This window comes from Lissotriton vulgaris, chromosome 2_1, assembly GCF_964263255.1.
Source record: "Lissotriton vulgaris chromosome 2_1, aLisVul1.2, whole genome shotgun sequence".
Classification (NCBI taxonomy): Eukaryota; Metazoa; Chordata; class Amphibia; order Caudata; family Salamandridae; genus Lissotriton; species Lissotriton vulgaris.
Genome location: NC_141687.1, coordinates 336,418,804 through 336,443,127, shown reverse-complemented (window position 1 = coordinate 336,443,127; position 24,324 = coordinate 336,418,804). Strand labels below are relative to the sequence as shown.

The window sequence follows — 24,324 nt, the reverse complement described above, 5'->3', positions numbered from 1 at the left end:
CCCCTTCATAGAACGCAGCTGGATTTTTACGAAGATCGGGCAGGGAGTTCTTTAATGCCATAACATCCGCTCTATTCCAAGGCGTATATACCCAATTATATATAAAGTACCCCTTTGCATCCTTCGATGCTTTATCGTCATCTGTACCCTCTCCCTTTGGGGGAACATACAAAGGTGCGGCTTCACGCATAGGCATACCATGCACTTTAGAATTCTTATCTGAACCCCGGAGAGAACACTCTTTGGACTCCTCCGTTGACCCTGGCACGGACTCTTTAGCATTTCCCCTTTCATCCCGCAGTCTGGTCGCCTCATCCCGCAGATGGAGTAGTCGTTTGAAAAGGTCATCAACATCTGAAAGAGCAAATAAACCTTCATCCAAATTCTCACAATAGACCGACACAGCTTTGGGTTCTAAAGTCTCCGAATATTTACAAAAGCGAGTAACAACTTCCTGTGCTAAAGTATTTATGAAACACAGTAATTCTCGTTCTGACCACATTTTCCTTTCAGCTAAAACCGTTGCTACAGTTATATGATCCATGTTTAATTTCCTAGCGAGACTACGCAAGTCCGCGGCTCTTTACGCATATAACCTGACACTCGAGTTGTCCTTTCCATCCGACTTATCCCGACCTTCATCACCGGAATCCTCGGACGGGGCCGTAGGGTGGACATACGGAGGCGGAGAGCGATCTAGTAATGAAAAATCATCAACCTCATTATTAAGGACAGGATAAAGCGGACGACGAATAGGAAATTGACCGGTCGTTTGCAAATTACGTTCCCGTGCCTCCCTCTCTTTCTTCTCCTGCGCCTCCTTTTCCTCAAGCTGTAAAGCCTTATCTCGAGCAGCCTTGCGCTGCTCTTTATCCGCCAAGGCAATCTCACGCTTCATACGCTCACGCACTGCTTTCTCCCACATTCGTACACAATCAAACATATTCTGTCTAGACCTACGCTGAAACAAACATTGCTCCACAAACTGAACCTTTCGTAAATCAAACGACCCATGTAGTGGCCATTGCAACTCGGGATCGGTTCTGGTATATTTATGCCATAGTTTACTGTACAGTATAGGGGGAAGGCCGAATTTCACATACATCTCACGATTTGGAGTTCCTTCTGGGGGAGCCGGCTGTGATTCCGCTAACCTAATTGTGGTACCATTTCCAAGACAGCACATCCCTCGGAGTGTGCTTAAAACAGGCATGTTCAAAAAGTATCACGAAAGCGCGATACCATATAAATGGCACTTACAGTACTTCACACAAATGTGCCGCTCAGAGTACAAAACAAATTAGAGAAACATCTCTACATGCCTGCCTATGTGAAGTGCACTACACATATAATTCAAAGTTCACAAAGTCAAAAATGTTAGCTAACTCAAATCATAGACACAATCATAGAACTTCAGTAAGCGTCCGGAGACTACCTTACCGATCACAAATCATAGAACTTCAGTAAGCGTCCGTAGACTACCTTACAGATCGCAAGTCTTACCCAATTTCAAATATCCAGGTTCCAACTGCCAAGGTCTTTAATCGAATCAGCCAAACAGGCACTGTACAGCAACGAAGACGATCAGGATCTCAGTCGGAGACCGGCGCCACCTGGAAGGTCAGATCAGAAGGAAAGGAAGAAAACACAGTGGGTGCCAAGACTCGGGTCACTCAGTGGCAGCGTACGCGTCCATGGCGAGTTTCCAATCCTTCGTCACGACCTCTCCTTTGGGCATCCGAGTCACCGATGAGTCCCTTCGTGGTCGCCAATTTGTGGTATCGGGTTCCCAAGGCCTACATGCTCCGTAGATAACCCACTTACACCGAAAGAACTGTTGGCACGGAAACTGAAAAGTACAAAGAACAAGTTTATTAAGACCCCATGGGGTGGTGGTACATTCCTACAGCACCCTTCGGCAATGCAAGAAGTATCACACCGAACGTTGGTGTGAGTCCTTCTTCTATACACTTTACAGGTAATAAAAAGATAGGCGGTACAAGGTTACAAAGCTTTATGTACATATATGGTCATTTTTGGAGCACAGCCAACTCATGGGAGGGGTTACAACTCCACTGGTCAGTTTGGCGGAACATTCCTGAGGGGTGACTGGTCAGTTGGAACTGCGCATGCACAGGCTTGACCGTTGCTAAAAATAGCCTGTTGCTGGGCAAAGTCAAGTGGTCAGTGGTACGGACAAAAGGGCATGCTGACCACGAGGCCGCTCATTCCCTAAAATGGCCGCCTTAACATACAAAATGGCGTTTTCTAATATGGCCAAGTTAAGGGGAATAACGTGTAGCAAAGCTAAGCGCTAACCCGGCCATTGTCAAATTACGACACAGGTGCTATACAAAGATGTCGGACTCTGGCCTGACCGGGCTGCGGGCCCGCACAAGTGACCCCACAAGCCCCCGAACCTTGCCGATGCCGTGCACCCGTGTACCGTTTGCATGTATACAGTTCACGGATGCCCAAGGCTTTATCGGGCTCCGTTGTTACTTTAGAGGCGACGCGGAGAATTTTAAAACGGAATTGTGAAAAATTTTATTTTATCCTGCACATTGTGTTTTAACCATTTTGTTATACAGGCGATTTGTAAAAGCTTACTTTGCACACTCGTGCACTTGCCCCTGATTCTTCCCATGGCAGCCGATTAATGCCCGGGATCCGACTTTGGCTGCCATTTTGGGTGAGGAGCCTGGAGTGGAGCGGGCGCGAGCGGACTAGCGCTCGGCCCCTCCCGCCCTCAGCCCTTCAAAAAGCCCTCTTAGTTCACAGATCAATTGATAACAGTTCACGGATGCCCAAGGCTTTATCGGGCTCCGTGGTTACTTTAGAGGCGACGCGGAGAATTTTAAAACGGAATTGTGAAAAATTGTATTTTATCCTGCACATTGTGTTTTAACCATTTTGTTATACAGGCGATTTGTAAAAGCTTACTTTGCACACTCGTGCACTTGCCCCTGATTCTTCCCATGGCAGCCGATTATTATACTGCCCGGGATCCGACTTTGGCCGCCATTTTGGGTGAGGAGCCTGGAGTGGAGCGGACGCGAGCGGACTAGCGCTCGGCCCCTCCCGCCCTCAGCCCTTCAAAATGGTCCCCCTCCCTAGGAAGCGCAGCGGACGCGACGTAGGCGCGCCGGAGTAGCGCCTGAGTCAAGCCCGTCTGCGCCCGTCCGCGACCAGTTGGGACCTGGGGCAACCCCCCCTGCTCCTGGCATTATTCTCCCTAGACTCACCTATTCTCGCTGTACTCTGCTTGGCTTACGTCCATCGCCTGGTAAGTACTGTTCTCGCATGTGTTGTCAGGACGCACCTCTATCCTGCCCTGATTGCGCCTTGGCTATCACGTGTCACCCCTCTGAGCTATGCATTCCCCCACTCCCTTTCTCCCTGTGAAGGTTCTTTTGCCTAACCCCTCTTCTGTGTTTAGTTTTATTAGTTTAAATTGTCGCTCTTTACCTAAGCACAAAAGGGACATATTTGACCTTCTGACTTTATAAAGTCCATCGGCCTTGTTTCTTACCGAAACTTGGCTAAAGGACTGCTCTGGACCAGACATCGCTACTGCCCTCCCTGATGATTACGCCTTCGTGGGTCGTAACAGACCTCTTAAAGATGGAGGAGGCATTGCTATTATTTTTAAAAGGACCTACTCTTGCAAGTGGGATGATCTTGTTATCCCTAATTGCGAAGCTGGCTGTTTTAAACTCCTATTATCCCCGAATTTCACTCTGTCCGGTGCTCTTCTATATCGCCCACCCGGCGCTGCTGGCGCATGGGCTGCTGCTCTTCCACACTCTATGTAACACTGCCAGGGCTAATCATGTCAACGACACGATACTGAAAGCTAAGAATCGTCCCAAAGCCCTCTTTAAGGCAGTTCAGGAATTATCGGGTATGTCCTGTGCCCCCAAAGCCCCCTGCCTGGATAGTAATCAATGTAATTCCTTGGCAGAGTTTTTTACATCAAAAATTGATAACATCTACGCAGGCTTTGGCGCTTCACCTTCGGTCTCACCCAGGTCACCATTCCAGCAACACGACCAACTCTCCATATAGGATGATCCTGAACGACTCTCTTCTCCTCCATTAGATAAATGGGAATGTATCTCCATGCCCGTTTTCCAGAAATTGTTGGCAGAGATTAAATCCGGCTCTCCCTTGGATCCCATGCCTCCCCAGATTCTTTGCACTTTAGACACTGTCCCTCTGGACTGTATCTTGGCTCTTCTGAATGCATCTCTCTCCGAGGCAGTGGTTCCTAACATCTGGAAGCATGCGATGGTGGTCCCACTGCTGAAGAAAGCTAATGCGGATGTCAGCAACCCAGCCAACTTCCGGCCCATTTCCCTGCTTCCCTGCCTTTCAAAGGTGTTGGAGAAACATATTAATCGTCACCTCACCACCTATATTGAGTCAGCGAATGTCCTCCACCCTTCTCAGTCTGGTTTCCGGGCGGGCTTCTCTACGGAGTCCACCCTTCTGGGAGTCTCGGAGACAGTCAGGCGCCAGGTAGACAAAGGGGAGACCGTGGCACTCATCCTTTTGGATTTGAGTGCCGCTTTTGACACCGTCTCCCATAGTATCCTCTTGTCTGCCTTGAAGTCTGTAGGTATCTGCGGCTCCACCCTTGCCTGGATCTCTGATTTTCTTTCTTATCGCACTTTCCAGGTCTTCTCCCCCTCTTCTGTGTCCACTGTTCACAACTCCCCGTATGGTGTTCCCCAAGGTTCTATTCTTAGTCCTTTATTTTTTAATCTTTGTCAGACCTCTTGCTTCTCTTGCTGAACAGGCGGGACTTTCTATCTTTTCTTATGCTGATGATACCCAGATTATTTTCTCTCTCTCCTCCAATCAACACTCCCCTTCTTCTTCTCTCTGTTCTGGACTTACTGACATCGCCAACTGGATGCTGACTAACAAGCTAAAATTGAACGGCGATAAAACAGAGCTTCTTCTGTTTGGGCCGGATTCCGCTCTCTGGGGCCCGCAACATTGGCCTCAGCAAATGGGACCTTTACCGGTCCCAGCAACTTCAGCACGTAATCTGGGGGTCCTCTTTGATAATCAGTTATCCATGAGACAACATGTGGTCAAGGTCTCGGCCACATGTACCACCATCATCAGGTGGCTGAGGAAGATCACATGGATGTTTCCTCCAGATACCCAGAAGTCAGTGGTCCAGGCCCTAGTGACATCGCGGCTGGACTACGTTAATGTACTCCTTCTGGGTGCCTGTAAGGAGGTCACCCGGAAGCTTCAGGTAGTCCAGAACATGGCTGCCCGTCTACTCTGTAACCTACAGAGAACAACCTCTGTTGCTTCTTCCCTGCGTAGCCTTCACTGGCTGCGCATAGAATCTAGGACCAAATTTAAAGCACTTTGCTTCATGCACCGGATCAAAGCTGGAAAAGCCCCCCACTATCTTTCCACCTTAGTCCAACAATACTGTCCTTCCCGCACCCTTAGGTCTTCCACTCACTGTAGATTCTCTGTTCCCCGCTTTAAGCGTGCCAGAGTCGGCGGGCGTTCGTTCTCCCACCTGGCACCTGCGCTCTGGAACTCGCTTCCCATCCCTCTGCGGTCTGAAACATCCTATATCATATATATTCTCTGTAACCGATTCCTTAACTTCCGTCTGCCCTCTTTTGCTTCTGTTCTCTTAGCGCCGGGAAACCTACGGGTAGCTGAGCGCTCTACAAAATCAGATATAATAATAATAATAATAATGTACTCTGATGCTCGTGCTGAATGAGCACATTGGCTGTTCTTAATTAATAACAGCTGCCACACACGCCACTCCCACTAGCCACTTAATTTCTGACCTTAAAGCCCTGTGGCCCCCTGCCGTGCGCTCAGCGCAAACTTTCCAAAATGAACTTCCACACATTCGCCATTTTGGAATTCGCTACGAAACAAGCCTTGGCTAGTAGGGGAAGAAATCAAGAAAGAGCAATACCAGTGTGCGAAACATAAATGTCACAAATGGGCAATTGTGCCACTCCAGCCAGCTGTGCCAGCGCCTGGCAACGGCAGGGGCGTGCAGCCACGCATCACGGCCTCAAAGGCGAGAAGTAACAGACCCAAAGAGAATGGACTCACCGCTGCAAGCCAGAGCCTCCCAAACCACAGCAATTCGCCAGAAAAGGTGCTTGAGACTGAGTGAGCAATGAGTTGCGAGTGTCGCATGAACAAAAAGGGTGGCCTCAAAACGTCCGGTTCGCACAAAAGGTCGCCAATCTATTCTACCATCCGGGTCACCTCTCTCTTGTGCCCCACCACCACCGTTGATCTTTCTTAAGATTGCAACACTGTTGGGCAGGCAAGAGGCTACAAAAAGTATGCAGCTACTGCCATCTAGTGGCAGCAGTTCGTGTGTGAATAATGCAGGTAGCGCTGCCAAAGAAACTACAGTCCACTCATTCCAGATACCTCAAATGGATGGAAATGCAGTGAGCTTCCTTTTTTCCATCATAGAAACTGACCTGAACAGCTCGCCCTATCCGACCGGACCCCCTGCTCTTTCCGGTACAACTAACCAAATTGCACCAGGCCTGGACGGACAACCCTGTGCCCCAGACCAGCCGGGCCAGCATGCAGGCTATCGCCCGGTCCAAGTCGCATCAAAAGGATGTATAGAATCCCCCAGCTAAAGAACCAAGACCATGGGCCCCCAGAACAACAAAATCGGATTCTCAAGCGACCCCACTTGCCCCCAAACCTTCCTGAGGCCGCGCACCGGATAACCTCCAGGGGTGCTGGGCAGGGGCGTAGCCACGCGACCTGCGACTTGGCCTCTGCACCCCCACCGTCCCCTCGCTCGAAAACGGCGATTAAATCAAAACCCGTCCCGAGAGGGGACAACTCACAGCAGGAGACAACCACCCGGCGACCGGAGGAAAAGCTGCACACAGACGCCAGACCAGGCGTCTGGACGGACCAGAGGGCACACAAAACGGCGACAGGGTGAGGTGACAAAGAGGCCGGCAGGTGGGTGGGGGAGGAATTTATACCTCTCCCCCGCCCCGCAACATGGCTGGAAGTGACGACGGGAACCAAAAGGGGTCGCGGAACACTGGGCTGCCCCGTGGGCCGCCCTCTTATGAGGGTCCCCTGCGGGGACGTGTCGGTCGGCCCGCATTCTTCTCAGTCACGATGATCCTTAAGCAAAGCAATATTTGGCAGTGTATCATTAACCTTTGAACTGGGGGTTGTTTTCCCTTGTGCCAAACGCCTTGGGCAACAGGCTGTCCAGATGAACAAGGACACTGGTGGAGTTAAGCAAGGCGTTTCCTTAAGTTTCAATATTTCATGTATACTCCTTAGTTCCAGTAAGCTCTTTAAACACAGTCTCTCCTCCAAATTATGGGTTCTTTTCAGTAGTTGTTGATTCTTTTCTCTTGTAGGTTTCTTAGTTGTTTGGTACATAGGCTCTTTCTTGCACACTGTAGGCTCTCCAAAACTGTCGCCAAAAATGTTGTAACTAAACGTAGCGTAGTCCTTATAGTTCCTTTATTGAAGTAAGATGGTAAGTTAAGAAGATGAAAGGGAAACCCCCACCAGGAGCAGCCTCCTGCCACTCAGCCCTCATCCAACTGACAGTCTTACACACTCAACATTCTAACAGGCTCTCACATCATACATTCTAGACTGAGCAGCAGGAATAAGTATAACCGCTTTAATTTAATTACATCTAGCTCAAAGGTTCCACATTATGTTTCTAACCTTTATGCTTATATTCACAGAAACACCTTTTCATCAACTCTGCACTGGATTAGAGTATTCATTTTTTACCAAGCCTTTTCAAATGTATAATGTGGATTTCTTGTGTTTATCCTTGAGGAGGAGGTTCTAGAATTCAATAATAAAAACAATCTGCAAGTCTCACTAGACTGCTGATCATTACTCTAAAAACGCCATCGTTTTGTGGGAGATGTGTGGGTTACAGTCTGACTTCCTGGTTCAAGTATGGAAGTTTGGTAAGCCAGTGTTTCTCTAGGTGTTTGAATATCTAAAACTGGTCATTATTTGCAGGTGAACCTGAAAAATAGTATAATTACCATACTGCATCAATTATCGAACATATCTTAAAGCAGAAACAAACTTCAACCAGAATAGTAAACTTTCATCAAAAGCATACAGTGCTTGAGACACTGCACAAACACAATTTTAAACACACAACTGAGGTGTTGCTTGAAACATTTGAAGACATCATTCATATTGAAGAACATTTTTTTTAAGTAGGCGGCTGTGACATGGTTGGTAATACAACTGGAAGCAGTGGAATGGAGCCATTAGTGGAAAGGACTAGCCTCTTCTCAGACTGCCTGCACCATAAATCAGGCCCTCACTGCTGCTCAGACCTGTTCTGTCAATGCCTCTAGCACAAGGCTACCAACTTGCTCAGATCCTGTGCTCTTGTATAAAATCACCAAGGTAGCCATATAAGGTGTGAGCATCCCTCACAATTACACCTCTCAACATATGGACCCTTTCCAGAATCCACACCCCTGTTCGACACCCTGGTCATTCATGCTAAAATCTGAAACAGTAAAGAGGGAGACTGCCTTGCGCACCAACAAGCCCTTTTTAGGGGATTAAATAGAGGTAAAAATAGTCTCCTGCTTTAACTGTGCTGACATGTGGTATTACCCCAGGCCTCAACATAGGTAACTGCTGAGATCAATATGGTGACCACCCATCTAGGCGAAATACCCTCCACAGTCAACCATCAGCTGGTGTCAAATTTTGATTTAATTACCTTTCAATTGACATAATCGCTGAAGCGTGCTTATGGGATTCTAACGTTCTGTTTGTTCACAACCACATCTTATTCCTTTCTTAGTGCACAAAGCACACTGGAGACTTGCGACCACTGGAGAAAAACTGCCACCATCTCATAACACAGTGGCTGTTTGGAATCAAATATTTTAGCCAGCCGAAGTTTCAGTGTTAGATGTCATTCTGGGAAACTCATATAAGTACTTTGGTACTAGTATAGATTTAGCCTGAGGCTAGAAAGGGAGGGGTTTCATGGTTGGGTGGATTCACTACTCAATGCTTTGATTCAATAAACACCATCTAAAATGCTGCAGCTCTTTTTAATAGACTGTTCAATTACCTGTTTAGTAACAATTTTGTTCATTGTTGTAGTAACACCTGTTCATATAGTCTGTTCTAGATTAGGGCACTCCTTTTTAGTTCAAGCCTAGATGCAGCTCGTATGCGCTGCTCGCTCTGCGAGGCACGCTGTTTTAGGTTATGCACTGGAAGCCCCTCCCACTCTTCACCCACATTTGTCATTGGCTTGTCAATATCCTACGTAAATTCTTGCTTCCGATTCGTTATGAGGCTTGTTAGTCCCTCCTTGGTACCACCTTGTCTCCCTTTGCTACTGCCCATAACGACTGGACCTTTTTTTTGGCTTGTTGCATGTTCTGCATTATAATGGGGTGAGCACTATTTTATTTATTGAAAGGGGGAACAATGGCGGGCGATTTTCTTATACCGCGCTACGCACGCTAAATTGTATGTTCGGCGCTGCATCCGCTGTAGAGACTTAGCGTTCAGTTTACTTTTTTTTTTTTTACTTCCGGGACAAGGCGCTTTTTTCATTTTGATAATCGGAATGCCCCACGTCATCATTGTGCACAGCGCTTGCCCCATCCTAGAGGCACACCAACATCGCCTCTATAATGGGCGTTGTCAACTGCATGCCAAGTAGTTGCTTCCTTTCTGTGTGAGGACTACATTGCAAACGGTCCAGATTTTATCATGGCACGCTTACACAGTTACATTCCCTCTTGAAACCTTAGATCCTCCCATTTGAATTTGTTGGAAATTCCTTCAGCCACACGTAAGAAGTACGGCGGACTAAGGTTTTCCGTACTTGCTCCGCGATTTGGAATTCCCTCCCGGCTGAGATAATGTCTCTGACTTCCCTTGCCCAGTTCAGAAAATAGCTAAAGACCTGGTTGTTCATTCAAGCATAAACTGATTAATTTATTTATTTATTTATTTATTTTAAAGATTTATAAAGCGCAGCATATACCCGTGGGTGTCTTGGCGCTATGACTCTGCTAATTGTCTCTGTAATAAGCGTTATCGGACTTCAGAAGTGATACCGTAGAATATTATTGGTCAAACAACCATGTTTTCAGCAATTTTCTGAACTGAAGTAATGAGGGTGACGATCTAATTATCTTTGGAAGAGTATTCCAGAGTCTGGCGGCGGTGTTAGTAAAACATCTATCACCCCATGTGACCGTCCTGGTCCGTGCCACTACCAGTTGGTGCATCTGTTCAGATCTGAGTGATCTGTTGGGTTGATAGAAAAAAAGTTTCTGTTTGAGGAACGCCGGGCCGTGACCGTTTAGTGCTTTAAAGGTGAGGCACAAGGTTTTAAATCTGATGCGATTTCTCACCGTTAACCAATGGTAGTTCTTGATTACTTCCTTAATGGAGTGAAATTTGGGTGTGCTTGGCCACCACCCGGGCCTGAGTGTTTGCAAATAATCCATTGCAGTAATCCAAAGACGAAAGCACCAAGGAGCTCACCACTGTTTTTCTTGCGTTATCTGGAAGATATGGTAGGATTTTTTTGAGGAGCCTAACCTTGTAGAAGGCTGATGATGCTACTTGATTGGCATGATTAGCAAAATTCAGCTTATCATCAAAAGTTATCCCTAAGTTCCTAACCTTCTGCACAGGTACTGGGGGAGCTCCAAGTGGGGTAGGCCACCAAATTGAAGACCACTTCCGGAGATAACTTTCCAAAAATCATTACCTCAGTTTTCTCTGAGTTAAGTCTTAGACAGTTCTCCGCCATCCATTCCTTGATTGCCAACATGCCTTCCTGAAACCGAGCGGATACTTTTTCGCCATCATTCTTGATGGCAATCACCAACTGGGTGTCATCTGCGTATGTGGTCAGGCTCATCCGGTAGTTTTTAATAACCCTAGCTAAGTCCGACACATAGATGTTAAATAGTGTCGGACTTAGGGATGAGCCTTGCGGAACACCACATGGAAGGGCGAGGTCAACAGATTGAAATGATCCCAATGTCACTGCCTGCGTTCTATTTGACAAAAAAGAAGACAGTAGAGCCTTGGCCCTTGAGTGAATGCCAATTTCTTCGACACGGTCAATCAAGATGGAGTGATTGACCGTGTCGAAGGCCGCAGAAAGATCCAACAGGACCAAAACCGCTGTGCCTCCTTGGTCCCTGATGGTCCTGATATCATCAGCTGCCTTTATGAGTGCGGTCTCAGTTCCATGCATTTTGCGAAACCCAAATTGAGTCATCAAGAAGACTGTTTTGTTCGATGTATTCAGATAGTTGTTTATTCATGGCTTTCTCCGCTACTTTGGCCAGGAAAGGCAGGCTGGCAATAGGTCTATCATTTTTCAATATAGTTTTGTCAAGACCGATCTTTTTAAGGAGAGGTTTCAGTAAGGTGTTCTTTAACCTGTCCGGAAAGACCCCTGAATGGAACATGGCATTGCAAATTTGAGTTATGACTTCACTAACCAAGTCAATTACAGGGGCGAAAATTTTTGGGGGGCAGGGATCTAAGGCTGAGCCCGTTTTTATAAGCCTCATGAGATCAGTTGTCTCCTCCTTTGATATCTCCCTGAATTTAGAAAATGAGGGCCTTACTCAGTTGCTTAGGTTTAGTATTTTTTTTGTTGTTGTTGTAATTATTGGAAGACCTTTATTGACAAAAATCACATACAATACAGCAAAGAGCCCGAGGGCTAGCAAGTACAGTACGTTGCAACAAAAAAAGGTGCTAAGGACATGTAACAGGAATAATGAGGTCTAATTTTAAAGATTTTTTCTGTAGGATAGACGAGAGCAGGATATCGAAGAACAACGAGTTGGATCTGGCGTCGTAGGAACAGGATTGACAAATAGGAACCGTAATAAAATGCCAGATTCGCTGCCTACCACACATGCAAAACGTCTAACCCCAGAAAAAGGAAAAGAATAGAGGGCCCATAGAACCTAAAAGAAAAAACCGAAACCCCCCCCTATCCACCCCCCACCCTGCACCCCTGCAGCTGGCTACGGCCCAACCCCCCCTAGCAGTGTGCCTGTCGCCCAGTAAAAGGAGTCCCGAAATATAGAGAGTAAGAAAAGAATTCTAATCTATAACTCTCAAAAATAAAGAAAGGTGGGGAGGAGCCCACCGCCCGTCCCTCGGCCCCACCGTCCCGCAAGTCCAGCAACAACACAGAGTAAAAAGCCCGGTGATATGAAACAGTACAATCAGGATAAATTAGAGATGCAGAATCGACACATAGCGCAGTCAAAGGCAGCGACACACCACCCACATGCCCAGGTCAGCAACAGGAGATCCCCAGACCATAATATTAAATGTTCACCCCTGTCCCGTTCTCTCTCCGCCACCACTGCTAACCACGGAAACCCAGAGAATCCAGGGAGATGTGCACGATAGTCCAAACGGGGAACATCGACTGGAGCATTCAACCATGTCCCGTACATACAGGGCCAAGGAGAACAAGCTGGGCCAAGAGTACGCCACACCCGTGGCACAAAGCGAAATCGATCCACGGATGAAAGTCTGTGTCAGGCCCCTTCTGGAGCGATCTCCGGGTAGGTGGAGATATAGTGCTGGGATAGAACACTCGTCGTGATTGCAGTCCGTACTTTCCATTCCGGCCAAGGCAATAATCAGCAGTAGCAAGAGGCACCCCGGGGTCTGGGGTCGCTGGGCAGGCACCGCTACGCAACGCCGCCATCTTATCGCGGTCAGATGTAGAACAAAGAACCCCGCTACAGTCTGACGAGGCGGCCATCTTAGAGCATCCACGATCACTTATTAGAGCGTCCACCTTGGTGATCAGGGTTTTTACAGAGTGTAGCACTTCGGAGTGAAGGGAGACAATAGCCGCCAATAGATCTCTATAGCCCCGAGCAGTTCCATGTGCCCTCCCGGTCAAGTCGCCTCGCACCACACATCCACCATCACTCAATGACACAGTCTCTCCGAAGCCGCCCTCCATTGTGCACTTCGTGATCACCACTGAAAAAACCTTGAGTAGTGCAGGGCCGCTGATATTGACTAAAGGCGTACAGCTCGAGGAAAGGCGTTGAGCAGGTCCAAAAAGAGGCTGTAAACATTGCCCCAGAAACAAGCCGCTCCGCCCGACATTGAGGGGGTAGAAAGATCAGGAGCCTCCCGCCGCTAGCAGGGCAGTGTTCAAACACTCGTCCGTAGTCGCGATGTGGACATCTGTACTCATGCAATCTCTGCGGATAGTTCGCCAGGCACAACCAACGCAGTACCTACAGTCCAAAGGAGCACACGTTCCAAATTCGGCCGCGTCTATCGTAAATGGTCCGACCGGGTCAATGCCACTTCTGACGCCCGGTGTTGATCACCCGGCAGCCGGCCCCAGCGTCCACTCGAGGCCCCGGACTCGGGTCCGCCGCGGGCCGCAAACTTCAGTCGGACATTGCTCCCACTTGCAAGGAGTCCCAAGCCTCAGGATTGCACCGCAGGACGCCTGGGCACATCGGCTTCCACGTCGTGTCTTCTAAAAACAGGATCACCGGCAGGATAGTCACAAAGAAGGAGACGGTCTCCGGAGCCGAGGGACTACACGTCCGATCAGGTCGCCATCTTGGCTCTTCCCCCGCTTAGGTTTAGTATTAATATGGGTTTTAGTTACTGAGAATTCGGAGTAAATATCATTTACTTTTGAGAAGAAAAAGCCAGCCAACGCATTACAGAATTCCTGCGAATGGGGAGGGCTCATATCTACCGATTTCCCTGCCAGTGTCTTAACCACCTCGAACAGTTGTCTACTTGAATTTTTGGAATTTTCTATTTGCTGTTCAAAATATTTCTTTTTTTCTTCCTGAATCATTTTTTTATAGACCGCTACTGTGTCCTTATATATGGATTTGCTATTGTTGTCGTAGGTCTTTCGCCAGAATCTTTCCTGATTCCTGCAGATCTGTTTTCGCTTTCTTAGGGTTTCTGAATACCACGGGGCCGAAGGCACTTTCCTGTTTTTTGAGATGGACTTCAGTGGCACATGTGCCTCCACCGCATTGCCCACCCAGTTGAGAAACTGACCTACTGCTGCGTTGGGCTCTGCCAGAATAACGGGACAGGACTTAGGGACATTCTGAAGGTCTCGTAATCGATGTCCTTCCAGACTCTGAACTTTTCCTGTGAAGGAGGGGTCCGTATGGGAGTATTAACCCGATTGATCGGAATTTGGCACAGAATGGCATGGTGATCGGACCATGTAAGAGGCAGTATGTCAGTTATAACTAACTCATTGATGTTAGAAAAAATGCCATCTAAAATATGACCAGCCTCATGAGTTGGTACATTTATGCGCTGGTTTAATCCTAACGTTTCACAGTCCGCTATTAAAGATTGAGTTTCAGACTCCTCCGTTTTGTCTAAGTGGAAGTTTAAATCTCCCAATGCCATGAAGGTATCATCAATAGCTAATGGTTCCATCCATGACATAAAGGAGGATAGAAACTCCGAACGTGGACCTGGCGGTCTGTAGATAAGCACTCCTTTGAGATTATATGAAGGAGTAAGATTGATGGCAAAATGTAACGCCTCACATGCTGGCGACGGTATAGGAGAAATTCTGACCGGGAAGATCGTCCGGGCAATGATTGCCAGGCCCCCTCCTCTTTTTCCTCCCTGTCTATCTAACCGGTATGCAGTAAAACCTTGTGGTACTGCTACCTGTAGATCAGGCTCAGACGTTTCATCCATCCACGTCTCGGTTATAAAAAGGACGTCTATTTTTTGGTCCAAAATTAGATCAGCAATCTCCTGCCTATGCCTGGCCAAAGAGCGGGCATTAATAAGGGAGATAACTGTGATGTCTTGCTTAGTGGTGTGAGCATCAGAGAGGTTGACCTTAGTCTTAATAAGCGGAATAGAGGATTTACAGTCCTCACAACTGATGGTAGTAAGGTCAATAAGACCTTCAGGGTTATGTTGTGAACAGGTCACCATATGTCCTGGTTTCCACTTCAGTATTTCCGCCGGGGTATATGTAATCCTCTCTATAGTAGACGACCCAGGGGTATGGCGCTAGGCGCGGGACCGGCGCGGACGGGCTTGCCTCTGGTGCGCCGCCGGCGCGCCCGCTGTGCGGACGAAATGGCCGTCCATTTTTATCCAGTGCTGAGGAGGGTGGGAGGCGTCCAGCTACTGGAACGCCACCCTTCCTACCTCCAATATGGCGCCTGCTCAGCCTGTTCTCCCCGCGTCAGCACGTATTCTGCTGCGCGGAGTACAGCGTGTAGAAGCGGCAATGTGTGCAAATAGGCTCTGATTATTTAAAAAAGCACATAAGTTGTAAAACGATGCAAACAGAAAATAAGGCACACTTTTAAAATCTCGATACAGATACAGAGCCCCCGGCTTCCGCCTCAGGGGTATTAAAGACTAGAAATCAGTCAGCGCGCTTGCGCTATTACGGTGATTAAATAAACTAGGAGGGCGGGAGGCGTCCAGCTACTGGAACGCCACCCTTCCTACCTCCAATATGGCGCCTGCTCAGCCTGTTCTCCCAGCGATCTCCCTGCCACTGCTGTGATCCTCTTTTGAGCGCCAAGAAACAGTTGGTGTACATGCGCTTAACAAATGCTTTTAACATAACATAACGTAACATACAGTGCTGTGAGATATTACAAAAAGCATTGGCAGCGACAGTCTGGTGTTAATGTGCAAATGAATATAAATACAAGAATGTAAAATTGTGCTTTTCACTCTCTGCAAGAACACATAGTTGGCACATTAAAGCCAGGCCTATTGGGTTTACCAAGACTGGAATAAATTAGAAAACTGTTGCTTTTTGTATAGAGTGTATTTGAAGATCGAGAACGCATTTACGAGATTTTGAGCTGTTGGCATTGTAAATAAATGCCATTTATTCATGTTTTGGTTTTATAGCATAAATAAAAGGCATTGTCATGCGAGACACATTGCATTGCAAATGCTTCTTAATAATGCCTTTTTATTAAATATATAGCATGGATTTTGTATGTGTATGCATCCTTGAGGTACAGAGCCCCTAGAATTTACTAACAGGTTTTTGGACTGATCATTTCCCTATCCGCATATCCTCAAATCCTCAAGTGTTTCCTAGGAGTTATGTGGTTTGTTTCCCACTTGACACCCTAGCTCGAGTTGGGAAGATGTGCTTTCCAGAATGTCTTGGATGCCTAAAACTGGGCCGCATTTGCTTATAAAACTGTATAAACGTAGACACATTTTGACTTTATATTCTTCCCTTGAAGAACTGCTACTGCATTTTGCGGTATTTCCGCATAATCATTCAGGATACCGGTTAGTGTTAGGTGATGTAGCTGATATTTATTGAAAAATGTTACTTGCATTAATCTCATTTAATAAATGATAGTCATGCATTGCTTTTTCATTACAGCCATAAAATGTGTTCTCATACTGTTCCATATTTCTACACCCTTGCCTCTCCTATGCCTAGGGTGTTTAACATTTTTTTCTTCTTTCTAGGTTCATAGAGGCGTCAAAGGATTTGTATTGGATGATACTGATGGGCGAGGCATCCTAAATGCCACTATCAGCGTAGCAGACATTAACCACCCAGTCACTTCTGACAAGGCTGGGGATTACTGGCGCCTATTGGTTCCTGGCATTTACAAAATCACTGCCTCTGCCAGAGGGTAAGTAAATTGCAGTCAGGCTGGAAGCTTCTGGAAGTCCTCGGACTCCAACCAGTCATCAACCAACCACTCCTGCTTCTTTTACTCCTAGGTATCCTATGCCAGGTTTTCCTCAGCTAGGGGTGTATGAGCGCAACAGTCTCTTTTTGGCCTGGGAAGGGCCTAAAACCCTATAGCTAACCACACATCACGCAACCAACGATCCATATCAAGCTAATTGTGTCTGCAGCCTGCATCCCAACATCCATCCGACACAAGCCCATGAGTACAACACACACATTTGCAAAATGTACCATTCCCATCCATCTACTTCTCACAACAAACAATACATGTCATACATAGAAACACTTTAGGCCTGCAAGTAGTAACCATCTCATACTACCACACTTAAGCTAGGTGTCCTTGTCATTACTTTTCCCTACAGCATACACACACTTGACACTTAAGTATTCTAGGAAAGTAGGATCTGCTTTCATGGCTACCACCCACTTTTTGCTGGTGTCATTCTGTTTTCTGACTAACCTGACTGGGATTCAGCTACTCAGGACCCCAGTCACTGTGCCCTCTCCCTAAATCGGACTATGGGAAATACTTTAGTCACCTCCTAATTAGCTACTGGTGTGCCCTTCTAAGTCCTTAGTATATGGCTCTGAGGTACCCAGGGCATAGTTACACCAGGGGTCTACCATGGGCTGCAGCATATATTATGCCACCCATGAGAGACCCCTCAAACTGTAACCACAGGTCTGCCATTGCAGCCTGTGTGAGCTGGTGCTAGCGCTAGCGCTACTAACAGATGTGTTTCCTTATATCTGAGGTTACTGCATTTAAAACCTGTAAGTCACCTCTAAGGTAGGCCTGCCAATCCTGAAGGCAGGGTGCTTGGTTATAAGTGTGAGGGTGCCCTGCATGAGCAGTACACCCCCTTATAAACCCAGGAGTCGATTCTCCAGGCTTTGTTAGTGCAGTCAGCCTTTTTAAACCTATAGTGGACATAAGTCAATTACAAGATGTCTAACTGTATATTGGCTACTCAGAAACTGGTCCTGTTTTGATTCAAACATGTTTGAATCCTCCCCAACACTGATTCCTGTGTTCGATGTAGGATCCCATGTACTGGGGGCTCCCCTAGGGTAACCCCCTGTATTCTCTGTACAGCCTTTCAGGGTTGAATAGCAAGCTAATGCTGCTGCCAACCACAGACACGATTCTGCCCTCCTGCTGCTGAGCCAGGCTTGAGCAGGGGAAAGTAGAACAATAGGTTTCCTGTCACAGGGAGGTGTGACCACCTCCTAGACAGGACATAGTGTATTGGGCTGGTGTGGGGGACCTTGGCAGCAGCACCAGACTGCTTTGAAGGGCACATGTGGTGCCCTCCTTGCATAGTCCAGTTGAAATCAGTTCAGGGAGCCATTGACTCCCACTCTGGCTTGAAACTGGACAAAGGACATGGGAGTCTCCTCCCCTCTGTCCAGCCCCTCCTCTGGTTGGGACCACTGAATCGTCCTATCCCTTTCATTTGGGTACTTTAGGGCTTACCTGTGGGTGGCTCTTCAGCTTCGTCATGGGACATTATTCAAATCCTAAACTACTTTGGTCGCACCAGCAATTAGCATGTATCCTCTCGTCAGAGCAAAGAACTGAAAATTAAAAAAAAAAATGGCAGGACAGCTCTAACAGGCGGGCACTGTCAAGTGTGGAAAATAACATAGGAGCAATCCCCTCAGGGATCGAGCAGGTAATTAAAATTCTAAATAGTGAAAGATATTTCCTCAGTGGTAAAACCAAAAGTAGAACTTGTTCTCTCTCTGCACCAGCAAACGAGGTGAGGTTGTGCCAGCATGTGCATTCATCCTCTCTTGGTCATAGTCACCACCAAACTACTGGTTCCGAAGCCCCACCCTCTAGCTCGGCTCTGAAGCGTCAGACTAAACTGAAGCCTTCAGCATAGACATCCCCGGCTCCTGCCCACCCATCGGTACCGAGCTGACCTGCAACATTCCCTGATTCGGCACCAACCGGAACTTCGAAGCCAAAGCACAAACATGGCACTGAACTGAAACCTTCCAAGCCGACACCGAAAAAGACTGTTGAAACTCCAGGTCCAACCAATTCTCCATAAACTACAGGAGAAATTAGAGGCTAAACAGAGGCAGATCCAGATTCATCCTCAAACTGGATGCATCCTCACAAAGCCTCTGGCTCCAACACCGCCATCAGAGACAGTTGTCTTCTCCAGAAGCTATTGACTTACCTACCCCATCAAAAAAGACAAGGATGGACAAGGCTACCAGTCCTCTACCACTTCGGCCGCCTCCACCATCACCATTAGACTCGCCATCTCCACCACAGTCTGAGGGTCCTCAAATCCTCTCACCTCAGGGTTTCCGCAGTGTTGGCACAGGTGGGCACGATGTAGAGGATGACACATTTGGTATACCACCACACGATGACCTCTGGAATGCTTACGATGTAGACCCTCCAGGGGGAACATTGATCCTGATTTGTATCCAGCACGCCCCTCACATCCTGATGATGATTCTACCGCATACCATGAGTTACTAGGCTGGGCTGCTGCTTTTCATGATGTCCAGTTACACAAAGAACCCTTAGAGTAGGAATTCCTGTTTGAAATATTGTCATCCACAAATAGGGTGTCAAAATACTTGCTAATGTTTAAAGGGCCATTGTGTCACACAAACATTTTCAAAGTCCCTGTTTGGGCCTGTATAATAACACAGAGTTGAAACAAATAAAATCCCTCAGATCCTATTTATATCAGGACGAGTACCACCAGATTCACTAGTAGTCACCAGTTCTCGTAAAAGAGCAAACTTTCAAGCTAGTGGTAATGCTCCCCCATCAAACAAGGAAGGCAAGCACATCGACGCAGCAGGGAATAAAGTAACGGCCCAATCTGCAAACCACTGGTGTATCACCAACTCACAGGGTTTTCTGTCCAGATACGACTGCTCACTGGGACGAGATGGAGTAAATCCTTTAACATCTCCCAACTGAGCACAGCAAAAGGGAACAAGAACTTGTCCCAGATGGCAAACTTATGTCTAACACCTCTACATGTTGTGCATCAGCAGAAACATCCTACTCTGCCTCTATGCTTACCAGCATATTTCAGTCTTTAAGCCAGAAGTCCAACATAGCTGCCTAAATGATCCCTTTGATAAAGTACACCTTTTTGGGCCCCAGCTTGAAGAGGCCCTAGAGAGAATTAAAAAGGAAACCGAAACCGCTAAATCCATGAGCGTCCTTAAGACACTTTCACCTCCAGGCTCCTTTTGCTGCTCCAGCAGCCGCGGAGGCTCTAAAACGACAACTCCAGAAGTCTCCATCTTGTACCAATGGGCAAAACCAGTTTTCCTCATCCAGAGGTTGCTACAGGCGCTCCTTCAAGGGCAACAATACCAAGGGTAAAGGGAAAAGGAGCTTCCCCACGCAGAGTAACACCTGCAAACAAACAGTGGCTTACCTCACCTTTCCCTCCAACTTTATAACCCCTGTCGGGGTCGTCTACAAGATTTTCTACCCACTTGTTAGCTACTGCATTTAAGTCTCTTTGGGCATGCTTTCACATCCATACAATTAAATGTTCCAGCAATAGCAGTCTATCTCCAAATTAGAAAACACATGTCTTCATGATCTTCTTCCTGGCCTTGCACGGCGCTTTGACATAGGATTTAGTTGTGCTTAGCACACTTTGGATGCAAATTCTGACTTTCAGCTGATTCTCTGCTCAACGGCTCCACACTGAGTAGACACTAGCCAGGCCCTTTTGAACACCATGCTCTCCATACCCACACCACCTTAGGTTACTGTCCGCAAACTTTGGCTGATCCTAGATTATAGGTGCAGAGTTTGACCTATGACTCAGTCGTCCACTCAGTGCTTAAGCCCACAAATCATGGTGGGCACAGACTTTGGAACTGTACGCTTCGATATAACAGATGTGTAAAATGGCCATACTTTGCAGATTGTTATAACAATGAGTCAGTGGTCATGTGGTAAATAATGTCACCAATGATGTAATTAACGTAATCTGTTGCATCGTGCGAGACCCTCAGCAATAGATTGAGAGAGGAGTTCTAGATGCATAAATATCAATTAATGTTTAATACGAGTGGTTTTGAGGGAAGCTAACCCTGGTTCAACTAATGTTATGGCTCTGCCTCTTGAATGAATATTTCTGCAATAATGATGCGTTGTATTACTTTTCATGATGCTGTGTATTGGGCACACAAAATATGGAACACTGATTTCACCTTTGTTATAAAATCAATAAAATGTTTTCACAAGCAAATGAGATGTTTTAAATCATATCCATAACATGGCTTCAAACATTTTTATGGTGATGCATATAAACACACATCACTAACCTCGAAATGCCCCTTCCTCCTCAAGAATGTTGCGTTGTTGATAGGGTTACTGATTTATCCCCTTTTTTCCAAAAGGTATGTCCCTCTCACCAAAACAGTGTCTGTGGTGAATGGCGATGCAGCAGAGGTAAATTTCACTCTTGCCCGGTCGGTGCCAGAATTTAACAGCAACGATGAAAAAGGAAAAGCTGGGGCAACTAGTTCAGATGACAATGACCCCAAAACAAGGGAGTTTGAAACCTTGATCAAAGACCTCTCAGCAGAGAAAGGCTTGGATAAACTACTTATGAGCTCTCTGGGTGATCCAACTCCACACCGGTACCGCCCGTACAAGGATCTCTCAGAGTCTCTGCGAGGTCTGAACTTGAACTACCCACAAATCACGGCTCTTACCAAGTAAGTTTCTTCATGTCACCTGAAATCTTTGGCTGCAATGAATCACTGGTTACTGTCTAGTAAGGAAAGTAAAACAGAAATGTTGTGATTCTTGTCCAGCAGTTCTGTAAAAGTAGTAAAGTTCATATTTACTTCAGTAAACCAGGCAGTTTATCAGCTTTGGGGCTGTCATAGAGCCACACAATTTCAAATATTCTTGTATACAAACTGCAGTTTCAAAACCTTTTTTTCAGCTTTAATCTAGGAGTGGATGAGGTTTAAACTCCTCCTTGAGGCCATTTTGGGATCTCCTAAAACATTTCAAGCACCGGAGTCCTCAGATGAACTTTTACTCTGATGTATATCCGAAATTTCTTTTTGCAGTCAGAGCAGCTGCTTCTATATCTGTATACACTTTTTTTCTCTTCTTGGTTACTGATCACTTTTTTGGCATGTGTTGTAGAGCATGATGTACCCACTCCTGCAATCCTGTTGAGTTCAAAATAGTACACATTTTTTTATTGAAGTATTTGTTTCGTTTTCAAGGATGTATGAAATGAGAATATATGTTGTTGGAACACGTGCGATACATCGCATGTCATTACAACGCGGTCGTTACAACGACGTGCTATAGGGGGTGCACTGGACTTAGTAATAGTATAATTTACTGTTGCCGCTCCAGTTTGTGCAACAGCAGGGAAGGTGTTGGATTGTAAATCCAACTCCTTCTGCCCCCTACAGCAAGTAGTTGTAACGACTTGCTGTGTAATGATTCGCGATGTAACAACTGTGTTGTAACGGCATGCGATGTATCGCATGCCAACTAAACAATATCTCCCATGAAATGACCCTCGGTCAGGCTTCCCGAAACCCATGATACAACAGGACACAGTCTCCACTTTATATTGTTTTCCTACATAGTTTGGACTTGCCTTTCTATGCTTCATGTAGAAATGACGCTATAGGTGAACAATTTGATGTCTGGAGTCAAGTAGGGTTCTAGAACTAAGGCGTTGTTAAAAGACCATTAGAGGATATAAAGATTTTCCCCTCAACGAAAAGTTGTTTTATGCAGTCCTGGAGCTTCCAGGTTATATGAGAATAATTCCTCGTTGGGGCTGTGCAAAATCAGTAATTTATATTTAAGTCCCTTGTGCCATACTTCAAAATTAAATCAAAAGCTTTATTTCGGTAACAAAAAGCAGCCATAACAGCACAATGCAGAGATAGCTCGGATATAATCACATCATTACAAGCTTGCAAAAATGCATGAAACAAAGATATAAGAAACCTATCTTAGAATGAATAATACATTGGTTAAAAATCATTTAAATAAGATAACCAGAGTGGATGTACTATAGGATACATTTTTTTTTTTGTTAAAGATATTTTTATTGAGAAGACAGAAAGATAGAAATAACAGAAGAGAGAGGGGATGGAATCACATGAAATGCATTAAAAAAGGTGCCCTCGCAGGGGCCAATTCAATAAGGCCAAGCAGCAATAATAATAATGAAGGGTCGTATAGTGTCATTGCTCAGGGCAGAGGGGAAAAAAAAAAGAGTTCAAAAATCCGCCCGGGACAACATCAGACCCCCCCCGAGGAATCCCGGAGGGGCAAGAGCCCTTACTGGCACCGGGCAAGCTATCCAAGTCAGAGGCTTATTCGACCAAGTCCATTTGCGCCTCCAAGCGTCCCGGCCACGAGGAAGACAACGCGGCAAGGCCGAACATGAAAATACAATAAATCCTCATCCCCCTCTAGGAAAAAAAGACGAACCAAACCCCCCCCCTCCCCAGAGGCTCCAACCTCCCCACTATTTCCCTCCCCCCGGTGGTGGCAGCCTAACAGACGTTCGCACAAGCAAACTTCACACCTGGTACAGATGTAGGGCGCGTATGGTGGGTGGGCAAACCGCTGACGGCAACCCTCGAGAGAGAAAGCAGACCAGTGGGCCCCATCTGAAAGTAAAGTTCTTAAAGTTATTTCTGAAAATGTCCGCCTTACGCTCCACACTCAGCAACTTCCACAGCCTAGCGAACCAAAGGAAAAGAGCAGGGGCCTCCCTCTTCTTCCATGCAGCAGCCAGGGTCAATTTGGCCGCACCCAAGCAGAGCCAAAGGATGTGTTTGTCAGCCCTGGTCTGGTGCTCCAAAAGCGAGTCCCGAAGGCCCAGGAGCACGAAGCCAATGGAATCTGGAATTGGGTAGCCCAGGATCTCCCTGATATGAGACAGTATCTCCTCCCAATAGGGGCGTATGATGGGGCAATCCCACCAGATATGGCGAAAGTCCCCAAGGAGACCACAGCCCCGCCAACATCTGTCAGATGCAGAAGGAAAAATCTTTTTCAACCGGGTCGGATACAGATACCAATCCAGCATGGTCTTCATATGGGCCTCCCGAAGATCGATAGAATGATTAAATCTATGCAGATCACGCCAGAGATGAGACCACTCCTCGTCAGAGATATCCCGCCCCAGGTGTTCCTCCCACAAACCCATGTATCTAGGGCGAGGTGAGATAGCAGTGGTCAATAGCAGATCGTAGAGGAATGAAATCACCCCTTTCATAGAGGATGTGCGAGTGATATAAGATTCGAAATCCGTGGGAGACCTCGTCGCAGCATCCCGTACCTCAGGCGACAATGCCAATGCAGCAACTGGGCGTGCCGGTAGCGCTCAGTGGGTGGCACCCCATAGTCACGCATGCAATTTTGGAAGGTGAGCGGCTCAAAACCATGGAACAAATGTGTGAGTGCGTGGCAGCCCCCCGCCCTCCACCCATCAAAGGGCCCCTCAACAAGAGCCGGCGGAAACGCTGGGTTAAAGTGA

General features: G+C 46.8%; 1 protein-coding gene across 1 annotated transcript in view; it reads left to right on the top strand.

The window, feature by feature from the left end:
* The window catches only part of CPD (carboxypeptidase D), an 839,931-nt gene that overhangs the window by 555,624 nt on the left and 259,983 nt on the right, over positions 1 to 24,324 (top strand). Inside the window, exons 11-12 of the mRNA XM_086955076.1 lie at positions 16,555 to 16,724; positions 21,191 to 21,511. Of these exons, the coding sequence (XP_086811202.1) occupies positions 16,555 to 16,724; positions 21,191 to 21,511 (491 nt within the window). The remainder of the gene's footprint in view (positions 1 to 16,554; positions 16,725 to 21,190; positions 21,512 to 24,324) is intronic.